The sequence below is a fragment of the Ptychodera flava genome, chromosome 11 (genome assembly GCF_041260155.1).
Source record: "Ptychodera flava strain L36383 chromosome 11, AS_Pfla_20210202, whole genome shotgun sequence".
Lineage (NCBI taxonomy): Eukaryota > Metazoa > Hemichordata > Enteropneusta > Ptychoderidae > Ptychodera > Ptychodera flava.
The window spans coordinates 1476929-1504680 of record NC_091938.1 but is presented as its reverse complement, the minus strand read 5'-3'; the positions used below and the strand labels follow the sequence as shown (position 1 = coordinate 1504680).

Here is a 27752-nt window from a genome sequence, read left to right as displayed (position 1 = left end):
TTGCCGATTAGTTGCTGAAGCTCGCGTTTCGTCGCTCGCCGCTTTGGAAGCCAATATTCCAGGAGGTCGCTTACTTCTTGTAGCTTGGTATCGTCTAGGGACAGAGTCCGTGTCTGCGCGTTTATCTCGATCCCTAGGAATGTTAAGCATTGCGTAGGCTCGACCACCTTATCCCAGTTTATGGAAAAGCCAAGTTGCTGAAGTAGTTGTAGCAAGGCCTTAAAGGCTTGTTCGCACGCTAGTTTAGAGTCCGCGATGATTAGGAAATCGTCGAGATACACGATTACGACATCATACCCTTTCCTGCGCATCATTCTAGTAATACTTTGCGTGATGCGAGTGAAAATTTCCGGGCTCTTCGCTGCACCGAATGGAAGGCGTGTGTCGACCATGTATGTCCAAGTTTTATGCTGCGTGAATTTGTAACGTAGGCCCGTAGCACGCTGTGAGTCAATACTTATGGGTACAGAGCGATAAGCGGATTTCAGGTCGACTTTGGCCAGATACGATCCTGGCTTGCACATAGCGACCGCGTGATCGATAGTTTCATATTTGAACGAGTTTGTAGATGCATATGAGTTCACGCTTTTGCCGGTAGGTTGGCTGCAATCGTGAATGAGTCTAACCTTGTTTGATTGTTTCTTGGGTATAGCACCGAGGCTGCTTATAATGTGCGGTTTACTGTTCGTGATCTTGTAATTTCCTGCTGATATCTCGTGTAAAATTTGTTGTTCAACCGCCTCGCAGTAAGCTGGATCGGTGCATGATGCATAGTTCGATCGTTCCACTTTTTGAAGGGGGGTGCCAGGGTCGATGATGTCGAAACCGTATTTTATGCCGTTTAGAATGAAGTCGCGATCCATGTCGTATTTGAGTTCGTTTCCCATTTTTCCAGGCAATCAGTCAGAGGGCTAGCTACCTTATGCTAGGCTTGACCACCCAGTTCTTGGCTGAGCAGCGAATTGTGGCGGTGTTGTGGGGGGTCTTTTCGGCAGCCGTCCTCCATGCACACGTGCGCGAAACGGCAGGAAGTGCGGTTGCAGCCGGCTGGTTTTGGAAATCAAAGCAGATTTCGGTTTCTCGTGTGACAAAGTGGCGGCGCGCAGTGTCCTTCGTAGTGTTTTTCTTGGGCGTATTTCCGTTTGCCTGTCGTTTATCGAGGTGATACAGTGATAAATGGAGGTCCACGGAACCCCATGTGATTGAGTCCGTCGCCTGTTTCTTGCGATACTCGTGATCATACGATAAAACTGATGATGTCGTAAAAGATTGCGCGTAATCCCCGATGTTAATTGTGTGATCGAGGTACGCCAATGTGTCCTTCGTGGACATGCCGCGGTTAATCAATGTCTTTAAGATTCGGGCGTTGGCTGATATCCACTGAGGAAGGGAAACTTGGTCAGGTTTCGGTCTACGCTTGGCGGTCCGCATAACTAGCTTCATGTCCCCTTCCGCTGCTAGTTCCGTCTCGTCGGAAGAGTCCAGTGAAGCAGTCTTTGTGGTTATATGGTCCGGAATCAGTAATGGTTTACGCTCATCCTTCGTTAGATTTTGGGATGTGGTGCGCTGGTCCGATACAATGTCTTTTAGCGCGTCGTTGCTGAAAGCTTCGAGGAGTTTGTTCAACTCTTCATCTTTGGCGAGGGACTTTGTAGTCGCCCCTGATGTTTCTGTCCCGTGTGTAGGTTGGTCTTGAGGTGCCTGTTGTTTTGCCGGTTTTGCGTCTAAGTTGTTCCATGCCCAGCGGAGCAGTCCGCGTTGGCCTATAGGCAGTTTAAGTCCGATGATGTCTTGATTGTTGAGCCGCTTCAGGACATCGGTTGATGGGATGCCTTGTGTAGTTAGCACGTCATGTGTATCCTCCGTTAGGCCTGCTGCCTCACACCATTCGCGGAAACTTTGTGCTTTGTCTGACATTGTTGCTATTCGTTGGCGGGAACAATAGCTTTGTGGACAAACGTATCCACATGTGAACGCTCTGAGGGCGAAGCCAATACTGATTAACTATTAAGTGGCCTCGTCCGGAGACCGTCCCACTCACAGCCTCGAACCCGGCCCATTTAAACTACAATAAAACAAGTATTATTGTTCACGGTATCTCCACCAACTAGACATACGGATTCGGTCACGTGAACGTGTCAATCATTGTCTCGCGCTGTACCGATGCCAAGGCAAGATGGCCATCGGCAGACTAGCTTTCACCGTGCTAGCGACGGATAGCCATAGTATTCAGAGTTACTTAGAGTATTTACAAATAGATTTATGAAGTAAATGCAACGACACGATCGAAACAGTAATTCTCATTCTCAGATATGCCGTGGCTTTCAAAATATCACACAAGTTTACGACCTTGGCGAGCGCGAAAGATTATGTTCGATGCCGGGGTTCGATGACACACTCATTCTGCATGTCTTTGCCCACAACGTTGCCGTCACTGGTCTCAGCCGGTGTGAACTGGTCGAGGTCAGTCCCGATCTCGGTCCTCAATATTTTCGTCGTACGGACTTTGATGTTTGCAGTGACACATATCTAGCCCGTGGATACATACTAATTTTGTTATTTGACGGAAACTCTCTTTTGAGTGTTGTCTGAGTCAACTTTCGAAGTACATGGGATTCCACAGCGCTGCACACAGCTCGACGACAGCTTATGTCTTCGCTACAGCCTTATGCCGCGCTGCAAGTTTGATTCCGAGCAGAATCCCGGGCAAGAATTTACGGAGTTTTAGTGCGATTAAGGATATTGATCGTTGTAAGTCGAATGACTTTATGCTTGTGCCTCCTATGTCGCTTCCCCGAAGATTATAGCGAGCGCAGCGAGAGAGCGGCCGAAGGCCGCTCGCGAAGCGAGCATTAAGACTAACACGTGTACAAGAATGGAATCTCTATATACCTACGAGTTTGAAAAGAGAGCACTAATCCATGGAGGCGGCCATTTTGAATACTTTTACACGGATTGCGTGAAATTAAAGATATCATCTACCACAAATCCTACTCGACAATGTGTATTTCCGACAAAAGAATCTCTCTGTTTCAAAGAAAGTGTGAAATTTGGTTCAAAATGACTATTTTCGATCACTTTTGAAGGCCCGGTTCGGTCATCACTAGGCGCCGCCATTTTGAAACAAGCCTATTCTCGCGAGAACGAACGGTCAACTCACGCGAGAATTAAAAATCTTGTGCTGAGAGCTACTGACGGGAATATCAAGTACGTGTTTTACATTAGACTGCCTCTGTTCCCGCCCCTGTTTAATATAATAAACTGATCGGAATCATATAATTTACCAGTTTTAAATAATTTCGCTAGTGAACTTGGCATTTCCGAGTTAAATTGCTATAAATGTTATTCTAGAAAACAATTCACAACAATTCAACCTCAATGGCCAAGATATGCATCATGCATCAAACACAGAAATTAGCATGCTATTGCCTGAAAACATCAATGACGATATACCCTACGCTGCGCTCGCTCTCAGGTCAGACCTGTTACATATTACTGTCCTCATTTATTCAGTTTAACTTACGTTGAGGTGTAGGTTTCGGTTTTATCGCCAACCGGGATCGTAAGGCACGACGTCCACATTGAGCGTACACGACTTGACTGGAGCCGCGACATTACTGAGCCATTAAAATGAAACGATCGTCGGTATCTCCATTCGATTCTCGGAAAAAGCTATAGTTTTAGTGACTTGAAATTTCGTTGGAGAAATATACCTTCCATGTTTCCATGTCTGGATTTATCGGGTCACCATTTTGTAAAAATAATGTGCGAGCTTAGCACGGCATCGATCACAATTAATCTGTTTGTGTCACGACGCCTGCAACTATGCACGAAAAAGTTCCGGTTGATGACGCACAACAGGGTAATTCGGATTTCTTATCTGCCCTGTTCTACGTCACACAGGTGAAAATTCGGGCCAGTTCATGTGCTAAGAATGTTAACAGTAAGAGGTGACACTCTTAAAATTTAATACTTTTGCTGAAGATGCCAACATTTTTTGCTTCATTTATTGGCACAAAGACGGGAAGTTTACATAATTTAGTGATTTTCATACTATGATCACAGATGCCCATGACGTGTCATGGTTCATTGTTCTCAAACCCACTGTTGCAAATGGCCACATCAAGGATTAAGCTTGAAGATGTATCATTTCCATGGGTGCAATGATTCACATCTGTTCTTGTCACTGTGGGTCAGAATACCAAGTATTTGTCCATGGTTTTTCAGGTAACACGTAGGCATCATTACAGACCATCACAGATTTCAATACACATTGCTGGTTGCAGTGTTTGTCCCACTGATGCATGCCTTGGTATCCACTCTTGGCTTTTCTTAGCTAAACTGGCCAACAAGTTGAATGTCTTCATCCTCTTGCACTATTCTACCCTTCAGTTTTATAATGCCCTTAAAGAAAGCACAAATAACATTGCGATAATTATAGGTACATTATCTGGTAGTCTACTGGTGGTGCATGTACTGGTCACAATGCATCATGGGTAAGGTTAAGGTGGATCCCAAACACAAATTCCAGAAACTACAGAAAGTAACAAGTCTGAGAGTTCCCTCCTCAAAACCAGTCTGAGGCTCTGGCCAGATAAAAGACAATTCCGTGTTTTTACATATGTTCCAGTTTTGTGTTGGATTGACCCTTCATGTTCCTATAAACTAGATGTTCAGATGATCGCTCTCTATCTTTCTTAAGACCCTCTGACACAAAGGTCAAGAAACTTCTTGGTAAAGCAATTAAAAGGTTAAAGATTAAATTACGCCTTGGCAGACACATTTTCTTCCACTGTCTTAAAGCAAGTAGACATGCCACGTGGAGCTCTCAAACACTCCAGCCAAAAGTAGGACTGTGGGTGCAACGATGTATGTTGATTTCCTTTTATCAACTCCCAAATATTTAGAGGACCACTTTGAATGCAGTGCTTAGATATTTTCAGTAGAATTTATTTATTTTCTTTCGTTTTCTTTGAATTTGATTTACCTCGACTCTCCGGCATAGACAATGAATGATGCCGTTTTTCACAGCTTCATGAATAAATCTATCTTAACTAAAGCAACTGAAGGTGGTTATTTCTTGAAGTGGTTGGCACGTAGCGGATACAAAAGTAACTGGACTCTGCCACAAGTTTACTTGCATTGGAGCTCACGCATACCATCAGCATTTGCACTGCAGTGCAATACAGAAAATATTATGTCATATTTTCTGTTGATACGCACTCGTAACCAACACTACTGTTGTTTGTAAACAACCAGTATCTTATATGCAAACTGATCATCTGCAAGCTGTACTACTTCACAAGAGAATTCTAGATCCATCTTCATAAGCACGGAGGATTGTAAAACGGTATCTATGACGAAGATTAATCTAAAGAGAGAAATTTTATTTCTGGAAGTTTTGATAAATTTATACAGTGCCAGCAGTGTTATCTCATATTTCTTTCCCTTGCCATCACACCAGCTCTCACAGGCTCCAGCTCCTTCATAAATGGTAACAGTTCACCTGTGTTGCTTTGTCTCTTATATTTCTAACATGTTTGTAAAACATTTAGCATTGACCCTGTAAATTACAAAAGAGGAACTATTTGCTCTGTTCTTTCACGCCTTGATTGCAGCAAAATGCTTGAGAGAGACTTGTTCCGCAAATACACAAACCTTGATTTGACCTTTAAACATGTAAATAACTTTACAAAATAAGTCAGCGGGTGTGTGTCTGTGTGTGTCGTGTGTGTCTGTGTGTGTGATGTAATTAGCCAAATGAGAATTCAATGTCATCAGTGTGCCTGAAACCTGATTACATGTCGCGGAATCTCCACGATATTACTTGTGTGAACATTTCCAGTGTGGATAGTATCGTGAAATAAGTTGGCTCTGAGTAACTTAACTTGTAAATATTCATGAACTCTGTGTAACTTCTATGCGCTTGAACTTTGACTCTTTCTAATGACATGCACAAAATTTGCATGCTCATTTAGATCATTTGCATAAATCCAAATCTTTTCTAATTCTTGTCTAGTTTTTCTCTATTTTTGATTGTAAATACTGTAAAGATGGTTTTGTCACAATACAAGAAAACAAACTATACAACTGGATATGAGATTGGAACTCCTGGAAGTAGAAATGTTTGACTCTGCCGATTCTAAAAGATGTCAACTGCACAAAGATTTTTGTCTGTGCTAAACGAGACAGTTTACTAACTGTAATGTATAGGAGTTCTTTCTAAGTGAATTAAAGTTATTGCTGCATTATTAACTTTTGTCATGTGATTAACTGTGATGCCCTCAACTGCTGACCTGTGATGCTGCCGAAACTTAACTGACTTCCCAACATTACAAAAATTAGACCTTGAGATACATCATTTGGCCAAATTTCAGACAATGAAACACAGCCATTAAGGCATCGTTTTTGCATGTTTCAACACAGGTGACCCAATAAGTTCTGAGTTTTTCACACTGTTTTCTCTATCATTTTCTCTTCTTTCTTCATGCTCTGAATGATCGGAATAAATAAATAAATGGTTTATATAACCTAACCTAACCTAACCTGAGACTCTTTATTTATTTTACACTCCATTACAAGGACGTATATCTCTCATACACACATGCTGTAATTAATTAGTCAACACAACTAATTATGCTAATCCGTGGACTTATCAGGGATTTTACGGGTTGGTCAACATCGCGAAAGATAGGAATGGTTACTAAAACTCCTTTTTCATTAACATCACTATCTTTCCGATGTTGACCAACCTCTGATAAGTCCACGGATTAGCATAATTAGTTGTGTTGACTAATTAATTACAGCATGTGTGTATGAGAGATATACGTCCTTGTAATGGAGTGTAAAATAAATAAAGAGTCACAGAGGCTAGGTTAGGTTATATAAACCATTTATATTATTTATTCCGATCATTCAGAGCATGAAGAAAGAAGAGAAAATGATAGAGAAAACAGTGTGAAAAACTCAGAACTTATTGGGTCGCCTGTGGTTTCAAGTAATAAATAATAATGAACCTACGGCGAGTTGGCAAGCGAACCATACTCTGGATATTTGCACTGGGACTTAATTTCCAGTGTATTAATCTGGCATCTGTCCCTGCACTTGCTAGATGGTCAAGGAGAACAGCCGTACAATACATCACAATTAAGCCCTTGGGCACTTGCACTGTCTCATCATGGGGTTCTGCCATAGTATGCAATGAAATGAGATCATACACTTAAGAAAATACCATCTCTCTAGTTTTAACTCTGCATGCCAATAATTGTGCATCCCTGTTCTCAGTTATGTGCTCTTGTGAAGAAGACAAAATAACATAAGCTACTAACCTGATTTGAAATTCCATGATTACTAAACCTGTGAAAGGAAGGGTGAGCATATTATATTATATCATGCTACCATGCACCATTCTGATTAGACAAGACCTCATTCCACCGGTGCTAAAATACTATTTTAGCACTGATAGTGGTGGTTAAATGGCCTCCTAAACCAGCATTTTCGAAAATTGCCCAGTCGGTACATGTGAACGTATCTGTCTAAACCATAGACCCTCCAGAAAAACCGAAACAGTCCGCTTTGTTTCAAAGACCGAAGACCGAATTTTGATACACAGATAAAGTGTGGGTCTATAACTCACCTCTTGGTGAAAATAAGTTGGGATTGATGATGAAAGACATCTCTGAAGCAGCACATTTGGGTGTGATGTACACAAATTATTGCATTAGAGCGACAGCGCACCTTGCACTTTGCTTGATATTGCGGGAGTTGAGACGCGTCGATGATCATTACAAATTTAAATGCAGAAACAAAACATTTCATCTTTGAGAGATTGCACTGTTGTCCGTCTAGTAATTCATTGCCATTCTTAGTATAATAATGATTTGCCTTAATACGGCTGAAACATTTTGAAATTTACTCTACTTTTAAACCTTGATTGCATTAGAGTAAGGAAGAAGAGCTGAAAAATTTATATTTTTGCTTGAACTTTTAATTCTGACTGAAGTGAGTGGCTATGTCTGTATGTCTACTTACCTCAGGGCTGGGAACATCACTATATATGTGTGGAAGAGCATTGTAGTAATGTGGAATACCGCTACCACTACATGTACCATCAGTGCCATCACTCAGGGTTGTGACAGGCTGAAGATAATCATCAGCATCCATCAGTAATTCTGACTCCTCATCAGGAACTAAATTGCCGTAATATTCTTCCTTTGATGGGCTGGGCAATGGTTCTTCACATTCACTCTGTTGGAAAGTGATGTAAAGCTTCGTTATATTTTCTTCTACTTTAGTTTCATTGGTAGCCATTGGCACCCTGCATGTATGTAGTTTTCCTGCATGATGTCACATGTCACCAGGGGTTAGGGTTCAAGGATTGAAACCTTATGCGAATGACTTCATTTGACTTATTAATGGGACAAAGCAGCCATTTTCATGAATTTTGTTTGATGCAAGATACTTCTTATGTTGTTTGACATGTTGAAAGATACTGAATGAATAGGTGACCATGCAAATATTTGACCCTGGTTTTAGACATGATACATGAAACCATTGTGAAAATGAATTAATGGTACGTCATGACCATTAATTTATTTTTGCGATGGTTTCATTTGTCTAAAACCAGGATATGCATGGTCACCAATCCATTCAGTATCTTTCAACATGTCAAACAATATAAAGTATTTTGCATCAAACAAAATTCATGAAAAATGGCCGACTTTGCCCCTTTATCCGATAATTCAATTATATACCGGTATGCTCAGCTGGAATCTGACCTGTTTAATATTTGAAAGCTCGCATTTATTTAGAACTGGAGCTTCAGAGCTCAATGCGCCATGGTGTTGGACAGATCTACAGCTTTAGGTTAATTTTCATTGTTAAAATTGAGTCAGGCGAAGCTCAATGAACTCACAAATGAAGAGTTTGCACAAGCAGCTACAGCAATGAAACAACAACATAAGTTTTTAAATTTCTTTTCGAGCATTTTTGAAGTAAATTTCTTATAAGATGGATGTTTAGTCAATGCGTTGCATTACCATATTGTATGGAATCAACTGTACACACATGTGCCTTCCGACACATTCTCTTTAGAGGTTCTGTTGAGGCTAGGCTCATGAACCCATTTGTCCCAACTTTATGTAAACATCAACCACCTTCCCCCAAGTCTATTAACCCTTTCACCACCATGGTTTGTCCCAAATCCATTGTTTTCTATGGTAAAGTTGGACCTGTATACAGGGAACTGGGGGTGAAAGGGTTAAGGTAGAAGACGCCTCGGGAACACAAGTTTAGACTCTCAATCTTTTACAATTCTTTTCTAATATACTACTTATGGGGGTTCATTTTAAAGCTCTCGGTGTAAGAAAACCTTACACCAGCTTAATTTTTCAAAATTTGAAAATTTACTTTACTCCATAGAGTTAACGCAGGGATGAGAGCCATTTTGAATTTCAAATATCGGTAAATGTTACGTAATTTGTGTCCCTATAAAGTAACAAAATTTACACTGTGACCCCCAATTTTTATTCTTGATTTTGAAAGAGAATGGTTGAAAGATTCATCAGGGAAAGTTTGAGCAACAGTTTAAGTCTTTTACTTTCTAAGGCAAACTACCTTAACCATGAGGTTATCCTAGAAAATGTCCCCTTCCTCATTAAAATGATATAATAATGACAAAATAATCACCAATGATAACCCAAGCTTCAAATGAAGTCATCAATACTGAAAGCTGGGATAATAACAAAATAACCAAATATTGGTAATAACTAAATAATGATTGAATAACCAAGAAAATGGTAAGCTGACACTGACAGAAGTTCTAAATAAAGAGATCAAACAAATTTTGGCAGATCTCATCCATTTACTTCCTTGACTCATCAATCTCTCTTGAAAAATAGAATTTATGCGTGAACATTTATTTTGTGTAATAACCGAGAGCTGCTGTAGCCCATAACAGGCTTTCAAGCAATTCTGATTAAATCAAAGTATCTAAAACAAATTACGCAGCCTTACCTCTAGCATCAAGAAGCGTTGTGGATCCCGTGCCATTTTGCTGAAAGTTTCAACTAACTCTTTAAAAGTGGGTCTGCTTTCTTCATGCAACATCCAACCTACCAATGGTATTACAGAAAAAAAACCTATGAAATGACATTCCTATAGGATGGCTATCAGTTATGGTAGAAACAATAAGTTACTGAATTTGATTCTGTTTTTTTCCACAAACAGTCAGCAAATTTCAAATCACTTTGGTAAAAAGTTCTTCACCACGGTAAAAAAAATAGGAAAAGTGTTGAAACAAATATGAAAAATTAAAGACAGTACTATGAAAGATTAAATTTCCATAACTTTAGCTGAGGTAACTGCAAATTGAAAATCAGAGCAACCTTAAGGATAGTTTCTGAGTATATGTATACTCTATATTCGCTTGACGGAGGGAAACATTTCCTTGTTTTGACTGAATTGTACGAAACAGATTCGAGTCATCTGCATAGAGTCTGAAATTGAAATAACTGGAAGACTTCGGAATATCATTAATGTACAACAAAAACAATATGGTCCTAGAATGGAACCTTGTGGAACACCACAAGTGATATTTAAAAGATGTGAGTCTGTGTTCTTGATCCTGACAAACTATTGTATGTGATGTAAATAGGCCTAACTACTGAATCATTTAAGATCCAGGCCTCTGATTCCTTAATGTCCACAGTGCTCCAATTTAGCAAGTAAAATATCATGATTGACAGTGTCAAGCGCCTTTGAAAAATCTATGAAAAAGCCAAGTATCGAGTTTCCTTTGTCCAATGCGTCCAGTAAAGACTGTGCAAAACTGACAATAGAAAGTTTACAGCTGTGTTTTTCTCTAAATCCATACTGGTGCTCGCTTTCAAAACTTTTACTGATGACAGGGAGAATCGGCATTATGATGTCATGATGATGGCTTGACACATGAAAAACATTGCAAAAAAGTTCCTGGAAGCCATAACTGGATCATTTTAAAAACCTAAATCTGAATATTTGAAGCAGTCATATTGGAAAAATAGATGAACAATGCAAATGAAGTTGAACGAGTTAAACATTCGATATTTTGGTAACAACATTATCAATTGAAATCTGATTTTTACATCAGTGATGTGACTACCAAGCTACTTACATTTCAACATTAGCATATAAACGTCAATGGTGCATATTGCAGGTTGAGGAAGACGTTCTCCCATTTCAATTAAGTTGCGAACATGTTTTGCTTTGACTCCTTCATAAGGTCTACCACCAAACGTCATGAGTTCCCATGCAGTGACTCCAAAACTCCAAACATCACTTTGATGAGTAAACCTTCTGTGAGTTATACACTCTAATGCTAACCATTTGATGGGCATCTGAAAACATGTAGAGGATTGGTGATAAAATCTCTCAAAATAGTTTCAACATTATATATTTGTACAAAATTAATGTTTACAACAATGCAAATGAAAGAAATATGAATACTTTTCCTTCTAAAGGTTATAAAACTGTTAAAAATCTTTGCACAGGGAATAATGGTACTTTTCTTTAAACAAATTTTAAATATTTGCCCTCCAGGTGAATATCTCACAATATTGCCTTCAGAGTCAATACTTCAATATATGCCTTTCCTGATTGAATAATGACTTCTAACTGTGACTCACCTTTCCACCCTCAGCTTTGTATTCCTCTTCATTAATTTCTATGAATTTTGCTAGTCCAAAGTCAGTATTTTTACTTTTGTAGGGCTTTCCACCAGTACATTCCTTGCTGCCAGATCACGATGGACTAACCGATGCTCTTCCAGGTACACCATACCCTTGGCAATCTGAGTACACCAATTAGGAGATGCTGAGAACTCACTTTGTCTTTGTGTTCACGTATATAGTCGAGTAATGCTCCAAGTGGCATAAGCTGAGTGATCAACATCATGTTTTGTGCCATGCAGACACATAGCAACCGTACCAAGTGATCATGGTGGACTGTTGCCATGACATAGGCTTCCTGTAACCATAGAAACCATCTATTATGATAATTCACAAACAATATGTTATGCTCAGAACAGGTGACATATTAACACACAAGTCATGCACATACACACACAAATGCCAACCCGAGGAATGTGCTAGGCTGTACCTCAATTGTACCTGTGTGCCAAAATTACTCTGCCCTGTTTCTCAAAAGAGCAGATTCAGTCATGATATAGGCACCTGTAGAATCTATATCACATACAGATATGTACACATTTATCTGAGAGTGTGTGTGTGTCACTGACTACAAAGTCTGGACTTACCTCTAACAATCCTTGGTTTGAAAGTGTGTCTCTGTGTGTCTGTATGTGACTGACTATAGTCTGGACCTATACCTCTAAAAATTCTCCGGTTTGAAAGTGTGTCTGTGTGTGTGTCACTGACTACAAAGTCTGGACTTACCTAGCAATTCTTGGTTTGAAAGTGTGTGTGTGTGTGTGTGTGTGTGTGACTGACTAACAGAGTCTGGACCTTACCTCTAACAATTCTTGGTTTGAAAGTGTGTCTGTCTGTGACTGACTAACAGAGTCTGGACCTTACCTCTAACAAATCTTGGTTTGTAAGTGTGTCTCTGTGTGTCTGTATGTGACTGACTACAAAGTATGGACCTATACCTCTAACAATTCTTAGTTTGAAAGTGTGTCTGTCTGTGACTGACTAACAGAGTCTGGACCTTACCTCTAACAATTCTTGGTTTGTAAGTGTGTCTCTGTGTGTCTGTATGTGACTGACTACAAAGTCTGGGATACCTCTAAAAATTCTCGGTTTGAAAGTGTGTCTGTGTGTGTGTCACTGACTACAAAGTCTGGACCTACCTCTAACATTATTCTTGGTTTGAAAGTGTGTGTGTGTGTGTGACTGACTAACAGAGTCTGGACCTACCTCTAAAAATTCTTGGTTTGAAAGAGTGTTTGTTTTGTAACTGACAACAAAGTCTTGACCTACCTCTAAAAATTCTTGGTTTGCCTTTGTTGACATGCCTTCTCTCATAACCTTGATTGCCACAGGAATACGGACATCATCACCTTCTGGTAACCATATACCCTGATGGTGGAAAGAGGCTCTGTGAGATATTTTTGTACTTTGTTATATGACTGTCACATTGCATGAGAATTTTATTTCTAACATATCTGTGCAATAATGTTTCTATGGGAATAATTTCACTCATGGCATTAACTTCTGTAATCTATTTAATCGATCCACTCAAATTAATATTTTAATAACTATACAGCACAGATATAGATTTGAAGAGATAATTTGTTCTTGTAGTTAAGCTACTCTAAAATCATCAATAATTTCTGAAAGCTCCAAAAATGTGATAATTGCACTGTTAACAGGATATTTGTAAAGAATCTTGCCAACCTTGTACACGGTGCCAAGGCACCTGATCCTAGAATTCCACCTTTCTTAAGTTCTGTTTCTTTGATAATACGAAGATATGCTTTGTTGGGTGCAGCACCACTTGGAGCGAGAGGCTATGATGAAGAGATGTGTACTTGATTAATATTGGTATAAATGCTTAACATTGTCACTCTACATGATTTGCAAGTGTCCATATTCACTGTGACAGAAAACCTGGATGCACTTTATAATAATTATATTCAATTTGACAAATGCTGAAATAAGTTACTTTTTCCTGTAGCAGCAGTGTATTGAAAGAGAAGCTCTAGTTTAATGAGACAGGACTGAACTGTTATGAAGGATAAAGCTAAAGGAACTGATATCACTGGAGATAACAAAAACCAACATTTTAGTTCATAAACTAACAAATTTTAAAAAGCAGGACAGCAGTTCTTGAGGTTTATAGCAACTCATGTTGTCAAAAAGCTAATCAGTCTTAAAAATGGTTTTTCGAGAAAGGTTTAATTAACATTCATTAAGGTCTGGTGAAACGCCCATGTTGCAAAATCACAGAAATACAGTTGATGGTCTATAAAACAGTTATATGCTCATTTCTTTTTTCCTTTAGCGCGCGTGATTATGAAATATGACAAAAGAAAAATGCAATGTGGGTGTGTCCCCCAAGCCTCTCCAGTCGACTTTTTTGGCCTTTCGAAGTTTGCCCGACGCCGTATCTCATGACGGGAAGTAACTATTTCACACCTCCGTAAGCTCCCCACAGGGGTAACTTCTAGGGTTTCTGCTTACATGATCAGTACAGAGTCCTCCTTCACTATGGGAAGACATTGTCGGTTGCATGCACCAGAATAAATTTCAATACATCAACCCTGTATCCACTTGTCTTTATTTGAACACTGAAAATTACATGATTCTGGATCGCGATGCAAATCGACAGTAACATATAACGTAAGTGGCACTTTGAATAAAATGCACAACAACACGGAAGGTTGGGACCGCGATGCAAATCAGCTGCATGACCAGCAACACTGAATGTTGGGATACGGTGGTTGGGACTACCCATACGGGACGACTGCATTTTAACTTGCATGGTACCTGAAACTGAGTCCTTGCCTGAGCAACTCGGGTGACAAACAGAAGACTTTAATCCCCAAGGTGAATGTTCCATTGTTATGTTTATCTAATCCAGCAGGTGCTATTGTAGTGCCATTGTAGGAAAGGCAGGTCTGTGAAATTGATCCTCTAGGGAAGTAGGGTATTCCTAAGTTAATGGAGCCTTCCCGTAATGCATTAAAATGAACAACAACAACACGGAACGTAGAGATTGTGATACAAATCATCAAGGTAGATTTCTACCTCCATGATACAAATCGACAGCAACACTGAACCCGTCGTTGGGACAGCGATTAAAATGAAGAACAAGGGGAATACTGGACCATGAAGCCCGCCATGAAAATCGACCGCAACATGAAACGTTTAAGACAGCGATTAAAATGTACAACATGGAACAACTAGACCTCAATGCAAATCAACTGCAACACCGAACGTTGTGGCCGCGATTAAAATGCGTATGTCTGCTATGTATAGCAAAAGTTTCAATTCTCGCTAGCGAGCGTTCCTATGCCTGCTGTACACTAGACAAAATGACGTCAAATTTATCGCAAGGGCTTGATTGCAAATGCCCAAGATGGATAGAACGCAATAATACGGAAGTAGACACAGTTTTTTGCGAATCGCCGAGAGAGAAGCGTAGATCAACAAAAAACAAAAAACCCACGTTTTTGTCTTTATTTTGCCTTATATTTTGACAAAAATCAGTTTCGCCACTGTGGATCGATTGTTTTTCGCCACTTTGGATTTCAATGGCATTGGCGAACGTGGTGAATGGGCAGCGTGAACACAGGTGGGTTGCACTGATCGCACAAAAGACTTAAACTGACTTTGTTTTGTTAGCGGATACCGGGCAGAGATAAGGCGCTGTGGGACTGTTATTCAATGTAAATGAACACCACTGTGACGTCACAGTTGGCCGACCATGACTCCCACTGTGGGCGCGTGACCTTAGTGTCACAAAATGACCCCATAAAAAACACGCATAGAGATATAAAAAAAAATTAACATCGAGCTTACTTTTAGGTTGCAATTCTGTTGTGAGTGTAATAATATTGCCCTCCTGGAAGATATTCAGTCACAAGAACGGGATCATTTCACCAGACCTTTAAGTTTGATGAATGTTGAACAGTAAACGTTCAAAACAAAAGATAATTAAATGATTGAAACCTGTCAGTGCAAGCTAACTACTGATTGGTTCTGTCTTACTGGGTTGTTTTCTGCATCATAGAAACCGTAATCAGTTTCAGTAGGGTACAAAATAAATTTTTTTTACAAATTGAATAACTTTTGCTTTTCTTAGATGACGACAACATCCTGCACTGTGGTGGTAGGCTACATAAATGTGCCACTCAAATATGCCGCAAAATTCCCTACACTACTTCCAATTCATCATAAATGATTGGTTTATGGAACTTGTCATCTTAGTCATACGCATTATTCAAGCACAAGTATCTCATGACTTTTTAAAAAATGTTTAATCTCACTACCTTGAGCCATTATAGCAACATAGTAATGTAATTATATTATTGTAGTAAACTTGTACATGAATCACGTTGTACCCATAATATTATACATTAAAGCATGTCATGTCCTTAATCAATCACACAATAATTTCCAGCAAGCTAGAGAGTCAAAATATGATAATTACCTCTGCAAAAGTATCCATTTTCTGCAACAATCAATGCATGAAATACAGAAACAAAAAAGGGAAATTAGTTTGGAAATTGATATATCTGCTTGTGACACAAAATAAGGGAAAAAGATTACACGAGAAAGTGGCTTGCAAACTTGTAATTCTTCCCTTTACATGCTGTAAATAGTTGGATTTCTTTCAAAAGTATGTTCAAAGGGAAATTAAGTCTTTGTGTACTACAAATTTGTTATGAATTGAATGTACATGAAAATTAGAGAATTATTACCGTATATAAAGTGGATTAATAACAACAAGAAGTTTCACACACTGCTGTATGTAGAGTTAATTTTATGATGGTACTTGGAGATTTGGATATCCTTGATTTACATTGAGGTAACATGGCTATTGTGATATTGGAAGAAACAAAGCATCGTTAAAATAGTGCCATTAAATGTCTAGATTGAAAACACAGACAGTATGAATACAATAATCTCAGCCGAGCTAGCTATGTAACTCAGAAAAAAATTTCAAAATAAATGTTGTATGCACATGGCTGACAGTATGAATGATTCAATATGCCTGCATGGCAAAATACCACAAAACTTTAACCTGTTCACCTTTGATACTTCTAAAATGTTCTACACTCACCATTGATAGCAATGAATGGGTGTGGCAAAAACCATGGTGATAGATGGAAAGGCGGATATGGATGTCACAGGGAGAAACCATGGTGATAACAATGAATGGATGTCACAGGGAAAAACCATGGTGATAGATAGAAAGGCGATATGGATGTCACAGGGAGAAACCATGGTGATAGATGGAAAGGCGGTATTCCTTTGCCAGAGAGTTTGTCCATGTTTTGTCATGGACTATAAATAAATTTGTTTGATGACAATGGTGCATGTTTTGTCATGGACTATGATGAAATTTGTTTGATGACAATGGTGTATGTTTTGTCATGGACTATGAAGAAATTTATTTGATGACAATGGTGTATGTTTTGTCATGGACTATGAAGAAATTTGTTTGATGACAATGGTGCATTACAGATGATATTTGTGTAGTAACAATTTGTAATGATATTGTGTAAACTTTATTGACGAAAAGCTGAAAATTAAACTAAGGCAAAGTCTTGTAAGACGTCCCTATTCACCTTCTTGTAATGTTATTGTGCATTTTGGTATTTTGCAAAATATCAAAGAATGCAGTGTGAATAAACGATAACTGAGCACAAGGCAAATTTAAAAGCAGTTGACTTGATTAAAACTTACATATTCATCTTCCATAAATTGTCGCATCTTCTCTTGTTTGTGTTTTCTTCGCATTAAAAGCCCAACAACAAGGAGTACAATGATGACAACAACGATGACACCCATGATGCAGCCAACAATAATTGCACTACTTTCAACAAAATCAAAGGAACGAATAATTAGCAATCCAGGGTACCTGATACGTAGAAATAAATCGCTGGTCGCACTCAGAGGAATACAATAAATAATTAGCAATCCAGGGTACCTGATACTTAGAAATCACTCAACCGCTGGTTGTCATATAATGATGACAGTCATGAATATTCATGAGCACAGGACTGATGCTTACTAACTCAGGATGATTCAGTGGTTCACTGATCGTTTCATAAATATTAATTATAACAGCAGATAGCTACTTTGTCTCTGTGACAACTTTGCCTCATAAAGACTCTGTCATATCTGAAGTGGACGTACGTATTGTGAACCTATACATCATACTCAACCATCAAATCACTGAGATGATGATGTCTATAGCTGTCCATAGCCATCCAATGAGCAACGTGTTCACTCCTGTTGCCATGGTATTTATTGGTTAAGTCAGCCAAGTACTGATAAAAAGAATTAGGGCAGGAGTTTCAATTGGACTTTTGAAGTAGGGGGGCCAAGATAAAAAAGCAGCTAGGTGGCTTGCAGTTGTGTGGCAGCTAGTATGAGGGTGTTGTGGTCATTTGGTCCGGCTGGGTCCGGGTAGGGAAATATGCTGTCCCGGCCAAAGGCTGAAATTCCTGGAAAATTAGCAAAAAATAATTCGCTTTTTACAGCTCATTTAATACACTTTTATTATTTCTGAAGGTCCTGAAATATTCCAATACTTTGCTCCTGGAAACTAAAAGAAATAATCTTATAATTTCCTGATGATAGTTTTCAAAACTTTACAAGGGAGGATTTTTTGTCTTGGTATGAGCTGTCAGATTTAAGGTCAGGAAATTAGAGGTGACACCAACATTATATACTGCACAGTGAAGTGTTGCTAAAGCCTCTACCATGGTCTGTTACTTCATGTTAGATTTATACATAGTTTTAAGTCTCACTCAATCAAATTCATAATTATCCATATTTGAAAAACAAGAGTCCCAAAGTTGCCGCATTGCATTCTTGTTATAAAACTTCCATAAACAGTCGAGGGGGGTTGGGGGCTGGAGAGATTTCTCTTAAAAAATTAGGTGGAACTAGACAAAAATACCACGGTGACAGTCTTTTAGGGGGCCTAAGGAAAAAATCCAACAATTAAATATTTGCCTAGAAGACCTGACCTTATATGACAGATAAACTCAGAAAGTGTATGTAAACTCAAAATTTGAAATATTCACATTATCTTGTTCTCCTCCTCAAGCGTCATGAAATGTCCAGTATTTAGCATGTAAGCACATACCATACAGTGAACAGTCAACTTGGCAACATATGCAACCAAAGTGTTTGATACAGAACACTGATATAACAACATTTGGGACAAAGTAATCATCAAAATAATCGAGAAAGGGCTATAAAATGGATCATTTATAGTGGACATAATGAAAGAAGTTTTCATGTTTAAGAATTAACTTTTCTTCAGAAATTTACAACCCTTGTTCAGTGATAGCCCTCCCAAATGTGTGCCACTTGCAGTCCCTGCAAAACATGCTCTTTATGGCCACTTGATTGTACATGTAACTCTGAAATGTTTTGTTATATCATTCATTAAATGATCACTGTACATGTACTGTTTCTGCAAAGTGTGATAAACTTGTCAGACTGTATATGTCTTAGAGTGTAAGCAAACACGTATATATTGGCGGGGTGGATGGAAAAAACCCAGGAATATCAGGGGGGGCAAGCTTGTGGCAAATTTGCAGTACCAGTTTGCAAAAGGCCTAAAATATTACTAGTAGTAAGAGTAGCAACAACACAAACCTAAGTGATGAAGTTGCCTGACAAATTCCATTTCCATCATCAACCAATGGGTGAAGACAAGACTCTACACACTGACCAGTTAGTAATCTGTTTTTCTTACATTTGAAACAATCTCCTGCAGATCCACCTGTACAGCCATCAGTACACTGGACATGACATGCTTCACAATGCTTGGTTTTTTCATCTGCATAGTAACTGCTATCTGTGCAGTTACTGACACAGACCTTGTCGTCCATTATATATGGTTGGTTCTGTGGGCATTCGGATACACAAAACTGGAAGAGAGTATGTATTTGGGTTATTGGTATAATTAACAGAAAATATCACAAGAAGTTATTATCAGCAGTGCTTAGCAGTTTTATAAAGTCAGCTTAGAAAATGGTCAAGGGAATATTTTGCAAGAAAGTTTAAAATTCATCAAAATAAGATTATTTTTCCTGCTTACAAGCTCTGTTTTCTAGATGTGGCAGTTGGTAAAACTGACAGTTTGAGAGAAGTTTTTTGAAAACTTATGATTGATGAGTCTTGATGATAAGAATTTCACAAGATCAATGCATCTATAAATGGATTTTCATCATTGAATAAAATACATGGACATATACAGAATAAAAATAAATAAGTAAATAACTCAATAAAAAACCAGTAGTTAAAAGTTATAAAACTACACATCAAAAGATAACATAAAAAGTTAGTGAGCACCGTATATTCAATTAAAACAAGCAGGAAGTTGACATGCAATTCGGTCAAGAAATGGCTCAAAAAAATAGACAGGCACAGTAAAGTAGTTTAAATTATAGTATTGGCAATGGTAGATGAACGATATTTGAATGAGCGACTGTGGGCTTTAGAAACATGATGTTTACTTCTGGTGTTATACTTGTGAATTGTTGAATTTTTTGTGAGAAGGTCAGACAAGTAGACAGGAACTTTTTTGTTGATACATTTGTGAACTAGATTTTTTAAGTGTTGGTCGTGCCTTTCCTGGATAGTTGGCCAGTTGAGTGAATTTCTGTAAGATGTAACATGGTCTGACTTTTTGAGTCCACACTGAATGCGAACTGCAAAATTAATTATGCGTTGAGATTGCTTTTGAGAGTAATATTACAGTTGGAAAAGACAGTGTCACAGTAGTCTTAAAGGGAGAAAACTGTATCTGAGATAACATTTTTGCGAACCTTTTCTGGAATACATCGTCTGACACACGGGCCAATTTCTTCAGACGATAGCCACATGCTCGACGGAGGTAGGCAACATGGTTGGACCAGCTGAGTTCTTGGTCAAGTCTTAAATCTAAACAGGTGGCAGAAGGAGATGCTTTGATTGTAGTACTTTAATGGAAAGAACTTTTATGTGATTTGGTATTTTCTTGAGTTGTTGCCTAGTACCGAAGAGCATGTATTGATATTTCGAAATGTTGGGTTTCAGAGAATTGGAATGGAACCAAGCAGTTAGATGATGAATTTCATGTTCAAGATCATCGTGAAGGTTGTCAATATCAGAAATTGTGGACGCTTTTAGGATGTTTATGTCATCAGCAAAACCATAAATTGGTGTTGTGGAATGAAGCCATGTGGGGAGATCGTTAATGTAAAGTGAGAATAAAATCGGTCCACAAACACTACCTTGAGGTACACCCGTTTTGACTTGAATAAATTTGGATGAAATGTTACCAATTTTAACACACTGAGTACGGCCTGTTAGGTAGCTACTAAACCATTGAATTGTAGACGGGTGAAATTCTAGCGTTTCAATTTACTGAGCATAATGTTATGGTCAACTGAATCAAATGCCTTGGAAAGGTCTAACTTAAAAAGAGAGAAAATTTTCTTATTGTACATGTTATCAAGGATGTCATCGGTTAAACGCTGTAGTAAAGTGGCTGTAGAGTGTTTGGGACGAAAACCAGAAAAAGTTGGAAAGAGAATATTATTTGATTCTAAAAATAAGTTGAGCTGGTTGCAGACTAAACGTTCAAGAACTTTTGACAGGGTAGGGAGTAGCGAGATCGGACGGTAATTTGTAACATCTTGCTTATCTTGTTTCCCTCTTTTAACAATTGGAAAAATTGTAGCTTTCTTCCAGTCAGTTTGCACTATTCCCTGAGATATAGACATATTGAGTACATACGTCACTGAAGGAACAATGGCTGGTATGGACAGTTTGATTAAGTGAGAGTCAGGTCGTTCTCTGATGAGGACTTGTTAGATGGCAGTGAAGACAAAACAGAAATTTGTTACACAGCCATATTGATCGGATCAAAATGACATATGTATGTACGACATAGGGAGTAATTCATGTACCACGTTTGAATGAAATCACTCCAGGAATCACTGAAAATTTGCGTGAACGGGACGTATGTGCCATTGTAAAATACAGGAAACAAAATGGCTGTCACGTGGTCATATTGGATCAGATCAAAACACAAATCGATGTGCATATATGTATAACATAGGGAATAATCCTTGTACCAATTTGCAAGTTTCAATGAAATTGCTTTAGGCAATTCTGAGATATCTGTGTTAATGGCCCTGAGAGACGGATGCATGCACGCACGGACATGACCAAACCTATAAGTCCCCCCGGACGGTGTCTGTTGTGACTAACAACACTCAGAACATCATAATTCAAAGACTTGTCCAGCCTGAATTTAACTATCTGATCTGATGCACTACTCTTATTAATAAGTTAATGTTATGTACAATCCAGAATAGTTCCTATGATAATACTCAACTCATCTTAGATAGTCTAAAATAATGACTCTGATACTGCCCTAATCATTTAGATAGTCTAAAATAATGACTCTGATATTGCCCTAATCATATAGATACAGTCTAAAATAATGACTCTGATATTGCCCTACTCATTTAGATAGTCTAAAATAATGACTCTGATATTGCCCTAATCATTTAGATACAGTCTAAAATAATGACTCTGAAACTGCCCTAATCATTTAGATAGTCTAAAATAATGACTCTGATATTCCCCTAATCATATAGATACAGTCTAAAATAATGACTCTGATATTGCCCTTATCATTTAGATAGTCTAAAATAATGACTCTGATATTGCCTTAATCATTTAGATAGAGTCTAATTCAGATATTGCCCTAATCATTTAGATACAGTCTAATCATTTAGATACAGTCTAAAATAATGACTCTGATACTGCCCTACTCATTTAGACACAGTCTAAAATAATGACTCTGATATTGCCCTAATCATTGAGATAGTCTAAAATAATGACTCTGATATTGCCCTAATCATTTAGATAGAGTCTAATTCAGATATTGCCGTAATCATTTAGATACAGTCTAAAATGATCACTCTGATACTGCCCTAATCATTTAGATAGAGTCTAATTCAGATATTGCCCTAATCATTTAGATACAGTCTAAAATAATGACTCTGATACTGCCCTAATCATTTAGATACAGTCTAAAATAATGACTCTGATACTGCCCTAATCATTTAGATGCAGTCTAAAATAATGAATCTGATATTGCCCTAATCATTTAGATACAGTCTACAATAATGACTCTGATATTGCCCTAATCATTTTAGATTGTCTAAAATAATGACTCTGATATTGCCCCAACCATTTAGATACAGTCTAAAATAATGACTCTGATATTGCCCTAATCATTTAGATACAGTCTAAAATAATGACTCTGATACTGCCCTAATCATTTAGATACAGTCTAAAACCAGATATGAACTGAAAATGCTCACGTGTTTCATTATATATTGAAGTTATGTGTAAATTTGAACCTTTGCCACATGTTTGGAACTTCATTGAAATTATTATGATCAACATAATGAACAATAATCACCGCCGATTAATTCTAAAAGGTCATGAAGTATACAAATATGTCAATAGCTGAAATAAAAATATTAAAGTTATTTGACTGCTCTTATTGTATCACCATTTTATTTAGCAAGTGTAATTACCATTGGCCAAGTCCTTCAAGCCATATATGCCGAGCTGTGAAAGCTCATTAGCTGTGAAAGCTCATTAGATATGCAAATTATAAATTAGCTGACATGAAAATGTGAAATGACTTTCGATATTGTTTTGACCTAGTACCTGGTATAATCATCAATGTACATAGCATGTTTTGCCAACTTTGATCAAGTAAATCCCGGTATATATCCCTATTAAGCAAAGTTCATTAAATATGTAAATTAGGAATTGGCTTAAGTAAAAATGCTTAATGATTGTCAATAATGTTGTATCATGGTATCTGCAATATGTGTAGCAAATTTTGTCAACTTTGGTCAAGTCAATACAGACATATATCTCTAATTAGGAAAGATCATTAAATATGCAAATTAGGAATTGGCTGAAGAGAAAATGCTTAATGTTTTTCAATAATATTGTATTATAGTGTCTTTAATGTACATAGTAAGTTTCATCAATTTTGATCAAGTCAATTCAGATAAATATCCCTAATTATGAAAATTCATTTAATATTCAAATTAGGTTTTGGCTGAAGTAAAAATGTCTTTTGACTTTCAATAATGTTATATCACAGTATCTTTGATGTATATAGCAAGTTTCAACAACTACAATCAAGTTAATTCAGATATATATCCCTAATTGGGAAAGTTCATTAAATATGCAAATTCGGAATTGGCTGAAGTAAAAATGCTTAATGACTTTCAAAATGTTGTATCATAGTGGCTTCAATACATGTAGCAAGTTTCATCAACTTTGGTCCATTCATTTCAAATATATATTCCTAATCAACAAAGTTCATGAAATATGCAAATTTGGAATTTGCTGAAGTTAAAACGCTTAATGACTTTCAATAATGTTAAATTATAGTATCTTTAATATACATACCAAGTTTGGTTAATTTGATCGAGTCAAATTAGACATATATCCCTAGTTAGGAAAGTTCATTAAATATGCAAATTAGCATTTATCTTTCATGTCATTCCTTAATGGTTCGCACTGCTGATATATCTTGGTGTGATCAATATTTGTAGCAAATCTCATCAAATTGTGTGTGGTCGTTTTTAATATATATCCGTATTTTCTAAAATCATAATTATGCAAATAAGCAAAAAGTATGCAAGCCACACCCACCAAAAACTAATCACTTCTTGCCATTTGCTAACTGAATATATGTACTAGATTTGATTCTGATCTGATGAGCCGTTTTGAGATATTGGACCAACAGACACACGGACGGACAGACAGACAGACAGACAGACAGACAGACAGACAGACATCGCTGTCACATATGCTCACGTGTGTAAATGACTCTGATATTGCCCTAATCATTTAGATAGAGTCTAATTCAGATACTGCCCTAATCATTTAGATACAGTCTAAAATAATGACTCTGATATTGCCCTAATCATTTAGATACAGTCTAAAATAATGACTCTGATATTGCCCTAATCATTTAGACACAGTCTAAAATAATGACTCTGATATTGCCCTAATCATCATAGATACGAAGACAAATAATATCACAGAAGCAATTTTAAGTAATACAGTGATATTGCCCTTGTAATAATGGATACAATCTCTAATAATTACCGTGATATTGCCCTGCTCATCGTTGCTCATGGGGATTTGGTAGTTCTTGCATTGGTTACACTGTGTTGGACCATCACCATGACAACCACCTTGACATTCCTCATTGCATCTTTGGCATATTTTGTTGTCATCTGGATAATAGTTTGGGAAACACTGTGGAACACATCGATTGCCCTGCTTGTAGCGTCGGCATTCCGTACAGTTCTCTGCTCCCTCACCAAAGCATGACTCGCATTCTTCATTACAAGCTTGACAAACCTACAATTCAAACAAAGACTCTACTAAAATAGGATCAACTCTGATAAAAGATTGTACTTGATTTAACCTGTTCACCCCAATTTCACTGTACACATGTCCACAATCACCATTTAGAACAATGGATATAATATACTAGGCAATTTTAACCATGATGATTAAAGGGTTAAGATGGTTGTTTGCTTTTCAACGTTTGTGTTGATTCTGCAGTGAATGCTATATCACCTTGGAATCAACTACTGCCACTGCACAGCAGCTATTCAGAGTATAGTCAGTATGAGTAATACAAATGAGCTATACACCAGATTTGTTGGAACACTTAGCTGTGATTGCATTTGTAATTCTATTTACATCTCTTCTAAATCACCTCCACTCTGCACTTATCAATGTGGCATTCACATTGTAGAAAAGTAATTCAAGTTCAAGGCCACTTCACAAATGTTCAAGTTGAGATGCATTTCCAATATGTACCCACCTACTGTTTCTTTGCTTCTTATCGATAGGATTTATTTTGATACAAACCACAAACATGAACACACTGGTACAAGATATTGTTCAATGAGTATGCTAATTTCAATCTGCTTAATGTTTCATTTCAAGAAGAATGCAAAAAGTTTTTATTTGTATGCACTGTACAGATTTCCTTTCCTCCATATTCATGATGTACCATCCACTGTGTGAGTTTTCCTAACAATTTATTGAGAATGATTGACTGCATTTCAAAAACATGAATGATAAACAAATGTGTTTCCTGTGCTCCAACTGTGGAAAGCTTTAAGTTAGTATCAAAACCCACCTATTTAAGAGAGCTTATTGTGATTAATTCTGTAAAACGCCACTGAGCATCCCTGATGGATACTAGGCGCTCTATAAATATTGTTATCTATCTATAATCTATCTATCTATCTACATGTATCTATCTATCTATCTATCTATCTATCTATCTATCTATCTATCTATCTATCTATCTATCTATCAACAACACGGTAAGAAAAGGCATATATTATTTGTATAATTGGAAAACTTACCATGTGTCAATGTACGGCCCCTCTGTATGTTTGTTGAGATAGTATCTTTGTGGACACTGAGACCCGTTTACCATACAGGCAGCCTGGTAAAAAAAGCTCAGATTAATTCATTGTCCATCAGAAAATGAGCGCCACCTGCGTAATGTTTAGAATGGTATGCAAGCTGAAGCTATCTGAGAAATAGGTCAGTGTATAGATACCTACATGACAGGAGTAACATAGCTAATGGCTGATGGTGGGGATATTGGACTTAATTACTAATACCATGGTAGACATTGATGTGGGAACAGCATTGGCACACACTTCCCTAAGTGATGGCTCAAAGCAATGAATGGAAGAAAGAAAAAGAACAGCAGCTATATTCGATTGAACTGTGAAACAATTGATTTGCCCATCTTACATTATGCATAATGCTTTGTCCTTGCAAAACCCTTGACCTAAAACTTATGAATATTACAGACACGTCTTAACAATGGCTTCAGACCGGTAAAATGTCACTCCAGACAGTCTGGCAAGATTTTTTCAGAATAAACACATACAAAATAAGTCATTATAATAAGTGAAATGTGGCTTGAAAATGTATTCCTAGTTTATAGGAACTCATCGTTGACATATTTTTTTCTTAGAATACACTGGACAGCTCACCTTTGAATTATTCCAGAGAATCTGCCAACAAGATTTACATCCATCATCATCTATGAAGTCACTTGAACCGTTGCACCTTTGGGAATGGTTTAAAACAATGTCAACAAATCTTCTATAATATCACACTGCATATGAGAATATGATCTTCAAGAATGACATTAAAATTCAAGAATATTGAAAGTAGAAGTTATCAAACTGGCAACTGAAAATCAAAACAGCTCATACAATGACTGTTCATAAATTGAAAAGCTACACTTGGAAAACCAGCTCCTCTAGCCTAATTCCTGGATATTGATTTACCAATAGTTGGACACTTTTAGATGGACTCATGGCAAATTAACAGGCTATACACAAATGTTTTGCCAGCTACATTACTGTACATACTTCAACATCAATGAAGGGAGCACACCTGTGACATGTCTGATTACCCTGGTTGCCTATCAATGACAATGTTCTATTTGAGCACTTTCAGAACACCCTACAATAATATACCGGTATAGTAGTTATATGTGTCATAAACACAACTAGAAAATCTTCACTTTTCATATTTTAGACCCAGAACCAATAAAAATCACACTCCTACGAATAACTTTGAAAATACAAGTTATGAAGGTCACAGAAAAGGCCTTCATATTAGTCTATATCACTACAGAAAATTTTCTTTAGAATTCAAAAAGCTGAAAAGTAGGCTATCATGAGAATTTTCAAATGCATGGAATCATATATTATCTGTCATACAGTTTAGAAAACTGTTAACTCAAACAAGAGATACTATTACTGAAAAATATAATACAACATACCCAGGATTTTCTCCATCTAGTTTGCAATTTGCATCACATTCATGGCAAGTGTGTTCTAGATCTGGGTACTTATTCACTGGACACTGAGCTACGCAAATTGTTCCGTCTTTCAGGTTTTTGCATTCAGTGCAGTTAGCTGG

The 27752-nt window shown here is 37.6% G+C and overlaps 1 protein-coding gene and 2 long non-coding RNA genes across 3 annotated transcripts; all 3 read right to left on the bottom strand.

The window, feature by feature from the left end:
• Positions 1-2108: 2108 nt before the first annotated feature.
• LOC139143237 (receptor tyrosine-protein kinase erbB-4-like) lies at positions 2109-12519 on the bottom strand. Its single transcript, XM_070713382.1, is given in 9 exon segments — positions 2109-4404; positions 7329-7356; positions 8032-8247; positions 10015-10112; positions 11153-11375; positions 11664-11731; positions 11734-11844; positions 11847-12003; positions 12506-12519. Coding segments are annotated over 7 exon segments (867 nt in total). The 5' UTR covers positions 11992-12003; positions 12506-12519; the 3' UTR covers positions 2109-4404; positions 7329-7350.
• A 4894-nt stretch (positions 12520-17413) lies between these two features.
• Positions 17414-25137, bottom strand: LOC139143238 (uncharacterized). Its single transcript, XR_011554563.1, has 3 exons — positions 24885-25137; positions 19338-19612; positions 17414-17535 (listed from the first exon to the last, which is right to left on the bottom strand). It is a non-coding gene; the product is annotated as an uncharacterized lncRNA (long non-coding RNA).
• A 1031-nt stretch (positions 25138-26168) lies between these two features.
• LOC139144596 (uncharacterized) lies at positions 26169-27749 on the bottom strand. The gene is made up of 3 exons (XR_011554820.1): positions 27613-27749; positions 26813-26888; positions 26169-26250 (listed from the first exon to the last, which is right to left on the bottom strand). It is a non-coding gene; the product is annotated as an uncharacterized lncRNA (long non-coding RNA).
• Positions 27750-27752: the final 3 nt, after the last annotated feature.